A 10,620-nucleotide genomic window follows, 5' to 3' on the forward strand; every position below is an offset into this window, starting at 1 on the left:
GATAAAATCCCAGATATTACAAGCCCATAACGACAGGAGACTTATCCCAGCTCCCAAGCTTACAACGGCAAATGATCAAATCCCAGATATTAGAAGCTAAAAACGGCAGGTATCAATTCCCAGACATTAGAAGCTACCAACGGCAGGCATCAATTCCCAGATATTTCCAGACCCCAACGGCAAGTTTCATATCCAAAATATTAGCAGCCCCCAACGGCAGGTTTCAATACTAGATATTAGAAGCCCCAAACAGCCGTTTTCAAATGCCGGATATTAGCAGCCCCCAACGGCAGGTTTCAAATATGTGATATAAGAAGCCACCAACGGCAGGTTTCAAATACAAGATATAAGAAGCCACCAATGGCAGGTGATGAAATACCAATATTAGAAGCCGCCAACGGCAGGTTTCAAATCCCAGATATTAGAAGCGAATAACGGCAAATGATCAAATCCCAGATATTAGAAGCCAATAACGGCAAATGATCAAATCCCAGATATTAGAAGCCAATAACGGCAAATGATCAAATCCCAGATATTAGAAGCTAAAAACGGCAGGTATCAATTCCCAGACATTAGAAGCTACCAACGGCAGGCATCAGTTCCCAGATTTTTTTTAGACCCCAACGGCAGGTTTCAATACCAGATATTAGAGGCCACCAACGGCTGGTAATCAAATCCCAGATATTAGAAACAACCAACGGCAGGTGATCAAACGCCAGATAATAAAAGCCCCCAACAACGAGTGATCATATCCAAGTTATAAGAAGACCCCAACGGCAGGTATCAATTCCCAATTATTAAAAGCAAAAAACGGCAGGTATCAATTCCCAGATATTAGAAGCTACCAACGGCAGGCATCAATTCCCAGATTTTTCCAGACCCCAACGGCAAGTTTCATATCCAAAATATTAGCAGCCCCCAAAGCAAGGTTTCAATACCAGATATTAGAAGCCCCAAACAGCCGTTTCCAAATGCCGGATATTAGCAGCCCCCAACGGCAGGTTTCAAATACAAGATATAAGAAGCCACCAACGGCAGGTTTCAAATACAAGATATAAGAAGCCACCCACGGCAGGTGATGAAATCCCAGATATTAGAACCCGCCAACGGCAGGTGATAGAATCCCAGATATTAGAAGCCGCCAACGGCAGGTGATCAAATCCCAGATATTAGAAGCCAATAACGGCAAATGATGAAATCCCAGACATTAGAAGCTACCAACGGCAGGCAACAGTTCCCAGATATTTCCAGACCCCAACGGCAAGTTTCATATCCAAAATATTAGATGCCCCCAACGGCAGGTTTCAATACCAGATATTAGAAGCCACCAACGGCTGGTAATCAAATCCCAGATATTAGAAACAACCAACGGCAGGTGATCATATGCCAGATAATAAAAGCCCCCAACAACGAGTGATCATATTCAAGATATAAGCAGCCCTCAACGGCAGGTATCAAATCGAGGATATATGCAGCCCCCAACGGCAGATTACAAATCCAAGATATTAGAGCCTCCAACGTCAGGTTTAAAATACCAGATATTAGCAGCCCCAAACAGCCGTTTTCAAATGCCGGATATTAGCAGCCCCCAACGGCAGGTTTCAAATACAAGATATAAGAAGCCCCAAACAGCCGTTTCCAAATGCCGAATATTAGTAGCCCCCAACGGCAGGTTTCAAATAAAGATATAAGAAGCCCCAAACAGCCGTTTCCAAATGCCGGGTATTAGCAGCCCCCAACGGCAGGTTTCAAACACAAGATATAAGAAGCCACCAACGGCAGGTGATGAAATCCCAGATATTAGAACCCGCCAACGGCAGGTTTCAAACCCCAGATATTAGAAGCCAATAACGGCAAATGATCAAATCCCAGATATTAGAAGCTAAAAACGGCAGGTATCAAATCCCAGATATTAGAAGCTAAAAACGGCAGGTATCAATTTCCAGATATTAGAAGCTAAAAACGGCAGGTATCAAATCCCAGATATTAGAAGCTACCAACGGCAGGCATCAGTTCCCAGATATTTCCAGACCCCAACGACAAGTTTCATATCCAAAATATTAGATGCCCCCAACGGCAGGTTTCAATACCAGATATTAGAAGCCACCAACGGCTGGTAATCAAATCCCAGATATTAGAAACAACCAACGGCAGGTGATCAAATGCCAGATAATAAAAGCCCCCAACAACGAGTGATCATATCCAAGTTTATAAGAAGACCCCAACGGCAAGTTTCAAATCCCAGATATTCCTAACCCCCAACGGCAAGTTTCAAATCCCAGATATTAGCAGCCCTCAACGGCAGGTATCAAATCGAGGATATATGCAGCCCCCAACGGCAGATTACAAATCCCAGATATTTGAGCCTCCAACGTCAGGTTTAAAATACCAGATATTAGCAGCCCCAAACAGCCGTTTCCAAATGCCGGATATTAGCAGCCCCCAACGGCAGGTTTCAAATACAAGATATAAGAAGCCCCAAACAGCCGTTTCCAAATGCCGGATATTAGCAGCCCCCAACGGCAGGTTTCATATACAAGATATAAGAAGCCCCAAACAGCCGTTTCCAAATGCCGGATATTAGCAGCCCCCAACGGCAGGTTTCAAATATGTGATATAAGAAGCCACCAACGGCAGGTTTCAAATACAAGATATAAGAAGCCACCAACGGCAGGTGATGAAATCCCAGATATTACAAGCCAATAACGACAGGTGACTAATCCCAGATATTAGAAGCTAAAAACGGCAGGTATCAAATCCCAGATATTAGGAGCTAAAAACGGCAGGTATCAAATCCCAGATATTAGGAGCTAAAAACGGCAGGTATCAATTCCCAGATATTAGAAGCTACCAACGGCAGGCATCAATTCCCAGATATTTCCAGACCCCAACGGCAAGTTTCATATCCAAAATATTAGATGCCCCCAACGGCAGGTTTCAGTACCAGATATTAGAAGCCACCAACGGCTGGTAATCAAATCCCAGATATTAGAAACAACCAACGGCAGGTGATCAAATGCCAGATATTACAAGCCAATAACGACAGGTGACTAATCCCAGATATTAGAAGCTAAAAACGGCAGGCATCAAATCCCAGATATTAGAAGCTAAAAACGGCAGGTATCAAATCGAGGATATATGCAGCCCCCAACGGCAGATTACAAATCCCAAATATTTGAGCCTCCAACGTCAGGTTTAAAATACCAGATATTAGCAGCCCCAAACAGCCGTTTCCAAATGCCGGAAATTAGCAGCCCCCAACGGCAGGTTTCATATACAAGTTATAAAAAGCCATCAACGGCAGGTTTCATATACAAGATATAAGAAGCCATCAACGGCAGGCGATGAAATCCCAAATATTAGAAGCCGCCAACGGCAGGTGATAAAATCCCAGATATTACAAGCCTATAACGACAGGTGACTAATCCGAGATAATAGCTAATAACGGCAGGTATCAAATCCCAGATATTAAAAGCAAAAAACGGCAGGTATCAATTCCCAGATATTAAAAGCCCCAAACAGCCGTTTCCAAATGCCGGATATTAGCAGCCCCCAACGGCAGTTTTCAAACACAAGATATAAGAAGCCCCCAACGGCAGGTTTCAAATACAAGATATAAGAAGCCCCAAACAGCCGTTTCCAAATGCCGGATATTAGCAGCCCCCAACGGCAGGTTTCAAATACAAGATATAAGAAGCCCCAAACAGCCGTTTCCAAATGCCGGATATTAGCAGCCCCGAACGGCAGGTTTCATATACAAGATATAAGAAGCCATCAACGGCAGGCGATGAAATCCCAAATATTAGAAGCCGCCAACGGCAGGTTATAAAATCCCAGATATTACAAGCCTATAACGACAGGTGACTAATCCCAGATAATAGCTTATAACGGCAGGTATCAAATCCCAGATATTAAAAGCAAAAAAAACGGCAGGTATCAATTCCCAGATATTAGAAGCCCCAAACAGCCGTTTCCAAATGCCGGATATTAGCAGCCCCCAACGGCAGGTTTCAAATATGTGATATAAGAAGCCACCAACGGCAGGTTTCAAATACAAGATATAAGAAGCCACCAACGGCAGGTGATGAAATCCCAGATATTACAAGCCAATAACGACAGGTGACTAATCCCAGATATTAGAAGCTAAAAACGGCAGGTATCAAATCCCAGATATTAGGAGCTAAAAACGGCAGGTATCAATTCCCAGATATTAGAAGCTACCAACGGCAGGCATCAATTCCCAGATATTTCCAGACCCCAACGGCAAGTTTCATATCCAAAATATTAGATGCCCCCAACGGCAGGTTTCAGTACCAGATATTAGAAGCCACCAACGGCTGGTAATCAAATCCCAGATATTAGAAACAACCAACGGCAGGTGATCAAATGCCAGATATTACAAGCCAATAACGACAGGTGACTAATCCCAGATATTAGAAGCTAAAAACGGCAGGCATCAAATCCCAGATATTAGAAGCTAAAAACGGCAGGTATCAAATCGAGGATATATGCAGCCCCCAACGGCAGATTACAAATCCCAAATATTTGAGCCTCCAACGTCAGGTTTAAAATACCAGATATTAGCAGCCCCAAACAGCCGTTTCCAAATGCCGGAAATTAGCAGCCCCCAACGGCAGGTTTCATATACAAGTTATAAAAAGCCATCAACGGCAGGTTTCATATACAAGATATAAGAAGCCATCAACGGCAGGCGATGAAATCCCAAATATTAGAAGCCGCCAACGGCAGGTGATAAAATCCCAGATATTACAAGCCTATAACGACAGGTGACTAATCCGAGATAATAGCTAATAACGGCAGGTATCAAATCCCAGATATTAAAAGCAAAAAACGGCAGGTATCAATTCCCAGATATTAAAAGCCCCAAACAGCCGTTTCCAAATGCCGGATATTAGCAGCCCCCAACGGCAGTTTTCAAACACAAGATATAAGAAGCCCCCAACGGCAGGTTTCAAATACAAGATATAAGAAGCCCCAAACAGCCGTTTCCAAATGCCGGATATTAGCAGCCCCCAACGGCAGGTTTCAAATACAAGATATAAGAAGCCCCAAACAGCCGTTTCCAAATGCCGGATATTAGCAGCCCCGAACGGCAGGTTTCATATACAAGATATAAGAAGCCATCAACGGCAGGCGATGAAATCCCAAATATTAGAAGCCGCCAACGGCAGGTTATAAAATCCCAGATATTACAAGCCTATAACGACAGGTGACTAATCCCAGATAATAGCTTATAACGGCAGGTATCAAATCCCAGATATTAAAAGCAAAAAAAACGGCAGGTATCAATTCCCAGATATTAGAAGCCCCAAACAGCCGTTTCCAAATGCCGGATATTAGCAGCCCCCAACGGCAGGTTTCAAATATGTGATATAAGAAGCCACCAACGGCAGGTTTCAAATACAAGATATAAGAAGCCACCAACGGCAGGTGATGAAATCCCAGATATTACAAGCCAATAACGACAGGTGACTAATCCCAGATATTAGAAGCTAAAAACGGCAGGTATCAAATCCCAGATATTAGGAGCTAAAAACGGCAGGTATCAATTCCCAGATATTAGAAGCTACCAACGGCAGGCATCAATTCCCAGATATTTCCAGACCCCAACGGCAAGTTTCATATCCAAAATATTAGATGCCCCCAACGGCAGGTTTCAATACCAGATATTAGAAGCCACCAACGGCTGGTAATCAAATCCCAGATATTAGAAACAACCAACGGCAGGTGGTCAAATGCCAGATATTTAAAGCCCAAAACAACGAGTGATCATATCCAAGATATAAGAAGACCCCAACGGCAAGTTTCAAATCCCAGATATTCCTAGTCCCCAACGGCAAGTTTCAAATCCCAGATATTAGCAGCACCAAACAGCAGTTTCCAAACGCCGGATATTAGCAGCCCCCAACGGCAGGTTTCAAATACAAGATATAAGAAGCCACCAACGGCAGGTTTCAAATCCCAGATATTAGAAGCTTATAACGGCAAATGTCAAATCCCAGATATTAGAAGCTAAAAACGGCAGGTATCAATTCCCAGATATTAGAAGCTACCAACGGCAGGTGATCAAATGCCAGATATTAGAAACAACCAACGGCAGGTGATCAAATGTCAGATATTAAAAGCCCCCAACAACGAGTGATCATATCCAAGATATAAGAAGACCCCAACGGCAAGTTTCAAATCCCAGATTTTCCTAGTCTCCAACGGCAAGTTTCATATCCAAGTTATTAGCAGCCCTTAACGGCAGGTATCAAATCGAGGATATATGCAGCCCCCAACGGCAGATTACAAATCGAAGATATATGCAGCCCCCAACGGCAGATTACAAATCGAAGATATATGCAGCCCCCAACGGCAGATTACAAATCGAAGATATATGCAGCCCCCAACGGCAGGTTTCAAATCCCAGATATTAGAGCCTCCAACGTCAGGTTTAAAATACCAGATATTAGCAGCCCCAAACAGCCGTTTCCAAATGCCGGATATTAGCAGCCCCCAACGGCAGGTTTCAAATACAAGATATTAGAAGCCGCCAACGGCAGGTGATCAAATCCCAGATATTAGAAGCCTATAACGACAGGTGACTAATCCCAGATATTAAAAGCCTATAACGACAGGTGACTTATCCCAGATATTAGAAGCTAATAACGGCAGGTGATCAAATCCCAGATATTAGAAGCCATCAACGGCAGGCATCAAATCCCAGATATTTCCAGCTCCCAACGGCAAGTTTTATATCCAAGATATTAGCAGCACCCAACTGCAGGTTTCAAATACCAGATATTAGCAGTCCCAAACAGCCTTTTCCATATGCCGGATATTAGCAGCCCCCAACGGCAGGTTTCAAACACAAGATATAAGAAGCCACCAACGGCAGGTGATGAAATCCCAGATATAAGAAGCCTTTAACGACAGGTGACTAATCCCAGATTTTAGAAGCTAATAACGGCAGGTGATCAAATCCCAGATATCAGAAGCCACCAACGGCAGGTTTCAAATACAAGATATAAGAAGCCACCAACGGCAGGTGATGAAATCGCAAATATTAGAAGCCGCGAACGGCAGGTGATGAAATCCCAGATATTAGAAACAACCAACGGCAGGTGATCAAATCCCATATATAAGAAGTTACCAACGGCAAGTTTCATATCCAGGTTCGAGCCGTGGGAGATACATGTTTCGACCATCGTGATTGGACATTAAAATAAGCTAGATCTCCTGGAAAACTCACTATTACTACGTATCTATGGTGTAGTGGTTATAACGTGCGCCTAACACGCGGGATGTCCTATGTTCGAGCCCTGATAGAGACATGTTTTAACCGTCGATATTGGGCATAATAATAAGCTAGATCTCTTGGAAAACTCACTTTTGCTACGTATCTATGGTGTAGTGGTTATCACGTCCGCCTAACACGCGGAAGGTCCCAGGTTCGAGCCGTGGGAGATACATGTTTTGACCATCGTGATTGCTATTGTTTCTGCATGCATGGCCTTCCTCTATTGTTTCATTTATAAATGGGCTAAACTTTCTTATAGCTTAGTCGCTGCCTAGTAAGAAAAGCAAGAAACGCTCATAGCTTCCGCTAATGCATGTTTGGAGGCCATACTCATGTTTGCGTCTGTTTGGCAAATAATGACTGAAAATGAAAGGGCTAGGAATGAATAAGAAAAGCTAAGGTTTGAAAATAAAAGGTATAGACTGTAAACCGAGAGTATTCATCATGACCGAAGTGAAAAATTGCAGCCTGAAAATAATGACTAGTTTAGTTTTTTGAAGACATGCTCAAGCGAAGCATGTTCTACTTTACTGTAGATAATATTATAAATGCCATGATAGGTTGTTTGAATAACGTCTCCCTGTATTTCGATTATTTTCAATGCTCAATTTGGCATGCACTCTCTTCATGATGGCATGTACTCTCTCTGATTATTGTATTCTCCTTTGTGATTTTATAGTGTTGTTATTTTATCTTGGGAGAACTACCTAACTCAAACAGTAAAAAACTAATTTTGTCACAGGCTGGATTCGAGCCTGTGCAAAAACCTGAAGCTGATCTACTGCAAATCGCTTACTGGCCACTTTAAATTAAATATGTTTATTTGTATCAATGGCAAATAGAGATAAAATGGAGTGAGATAGTATGGACATATGTCAGCAAAGAGGGTACAAAGAGGCTACCCTCTTTGCTTGGCTGGAGTGTTCTCGCTTTGGAAGTCTTTCTCTGCACTCTTATTGGTTGAAATGCGGTGAACCGGATATAAAGAGTGAACTATAACCTGAGGATAAAGCAGTACAGCGAGAACTCCCACAATGCCTTGCCCAAGCAGTTAGCTTCAACTCCTAATCTCTTTGATGTTAGCTGCTTCAGAATAAGCGTGTTTAATTTTGATTTAATTAGAGAGTGGGTGAGCCGATCCTGAATGTAATGCAATATCAGGTCGACTCGTGGCGAAGTCGGGCAAGCCCGTTAAACTTCGCCCAGTTCCAAAAAGGGAGTTAACATCGAAGGGTCAGTAGGGTCAATAAGAGTCTCCCACCCCAATCACTGTGGAAGGCAGGGGCGGTGCACGCACCGCATGCGGTGCAAGCGGTGCGAGCGGTGCGAGGGGTGCGAGCGGTGCGAGGGGGGAGTCGATGGCGCCAGTGGAACTTTCGAGAAGTTTAATTTTATCGCAAACACTAAGATAAGATAAGGGATAAGAAAAATAAAAAGTGGGAATTCAAATCAGTTCAATTCTAGTGTAGTTTAAAAATGGATTTTAACTTGTGGGGGTCTTTCACGTCAGTGACACCCTGTTGACGCCTGACACCCCGTTGACGCCTGACACCAAGATGGCGTCCTCACACCAGATTTGGCGCCTGACACCCAAATTGGCGCCGGACACCAAGATGGCGTCCTCACGCCAGATTTTTCGGCGGGGAAAACCAGGGGAAAGCTTGACACCATGTTGACTTTGTGAATGGCATGGAAATTTTCAATTTCGGCGGGGAAAACCAGGTTAAAGCTTGACACCATGTTGACTTTGTAAATGGCGTGGAAATTTTCAGGGATAATTCCATGACGTGGCTGGGGAAATTAGAAAATCAGGCGTCATAGAATACACTGTGTTCGACCTAAAATATATTATTGAAATACCCTATGTTAGGCTTAACATTTTTAACGAAGTAGGCGGGGAATATGAACGGAAAAAAGAGTGTACGGTTTTCGGATACGACGGTGTACGTGATTCCTCAAGAGGACAGGGTGAACCATGAATTTCGTAACCTGCAATGGTTTAGAATGCAATTAAAGTGTAAATACGAATCCATACTATCCCCGATATTGGAGTTGAAAATTGAACTTTTCGTTAACCCTTGTCTTACACGCGACTCGAGGCTTTCTACGTCACGTTAACTTTCGACAACGTGGTGGGAGGGGGAAATTATATATGTTAGGCTTAGAGATTAAGTGTCATATCGTCTTTCGTCAACGTGTTTGAGGATGCCATGGTAAATACCCGGGTTCAGAGCGTCGCGGTAAATTCCCGTTACGTCGTTGATTGAGAAAATACACCCATCATATCTTGGGTGATCGTCTCGCGATAAGATCCTTTAAAAGACGCGGTAGTTTAAAAGATAAGCCATTTTACGACTCTTCAAGCTTTTCACCCCAGCTAACGATATCCACGTGTCATCACTTAGAAATGGACTCAGTTCAACTGTAAGTATGCTCTTAACAATATAGTTAACCCTTGCATGTCCATTTGCATCCAGACTTATAATTAGAGTATTCGGTTCATTTTTACTCCATCAGGGACGAATCAAAAGCGTTCTCCGAAACTGACAATACGCCGGACACGCCTTCCTGTCCTATCTGCTGTAGTGAGGATGGTAGAATGAATTCACCCATTACTTTAGAAGCCGCCGTTAGACGAAACAACTTAAGACGAATTGAAAAATTTGGTGCTATCGGATGGGATAAAGATTACGGAAAATCCGAAATGACTACAGATCCCGAGACGAGGGATTTACTAATAAACCCCTCACCGAATGAAGTCTATAATGTAGACGATGGTGAAGGTTATATATGGCAATACGTTAATGGCCCTAATATAAATTTTGGTTTGAAACACTTAGCGATGTACAGATTACTAACTTCTACAGTACAATTACCCGCAGGGTCATTAATTGACATGTATGCTAGACAGTTTCCATGTATCATAAATAAGAAGACCCATCAATTCAAATTGGAAGAATTTGCGGGAGATACTATCCTCGAATTTCCCGTACACCTCACACCACACAAAATGTACGGAATGCCAAACCCAGATATTTGCCATTTAGGGAGTTGTCACCCCCGCAATGAGGGGGAATGAAAATTTCGCACCTTTTATTACGGTGGATTCGAATTTCATTGCCTATACCAGTACTTAAGAGTTCTGAACTTAGCTCTTCATATGTGTATGTTTATGGTATACAAAACTAACAAAACCGTAAGGAAAAATTATAGTGATGAAAACGACCTAGCTACGCATTATATATTCAAGGCCCTGCAGATTTGCAGGTTAGCCAAGTGTCTGTGTGATAACACTCACAGTTTAATGTTTCACGAAG

The 10,620-nt window shown here is 42.9% G+C and overlaps 1 protein-coding gene and 1 pseudogene across 1 annotated transcript; one reads left to right on the forward strand and one right to left on the reverse strand.

Moving 5' to 3' along the window:
• Positions 1 to 8,427: 8,427 nt before the first annotated feature.
• LOC149653649 (U2 spliceosomal RNA) lies at positions 8,428 to 8,545 on the reverse strand (annotated as a pseudogene).
• Positions 8,546 to 9,385: 840 nt separating this feature from the next.
• Positions 9,386 to 10,382, forward strand: LOC149653650 (uncharacterized). The gene is made up of 2 exons (XM_089847024.1): positions 9,386 to 9,727; positions 9,821 to 10,382. Exons 1-2 carry the CDS (start codon positions 9,711 to 9,713, stop codon positions 10,380 to 10,382), a joined length of 579 nt encoding a protein of 192 aa, XP_089703150.1. The 5' UTR covers positions 9,386 to 9,710.
• The last annotated feature ends 238 nt before the right edge of the window (positions 10,383 to 10,620 follow it).

Source organism: Phalangium opilio, unplaced genomic scaffold (assembly GCF_054372755.1).
Source record: "Phalangium opilio isolate 3A_F unplaced genomic scaffold, DU_Popi_V2 ptg000082l_1, whole genome shotgun sequence".
In the NCBI taxonomy this organism is placed as follows: domain Eukaryota; kingdom Metazoa; phylum Arthropoda; class Arachnida; order Opiliones; family Phalangiidae; genus Phalangium; species Phalangium opilio.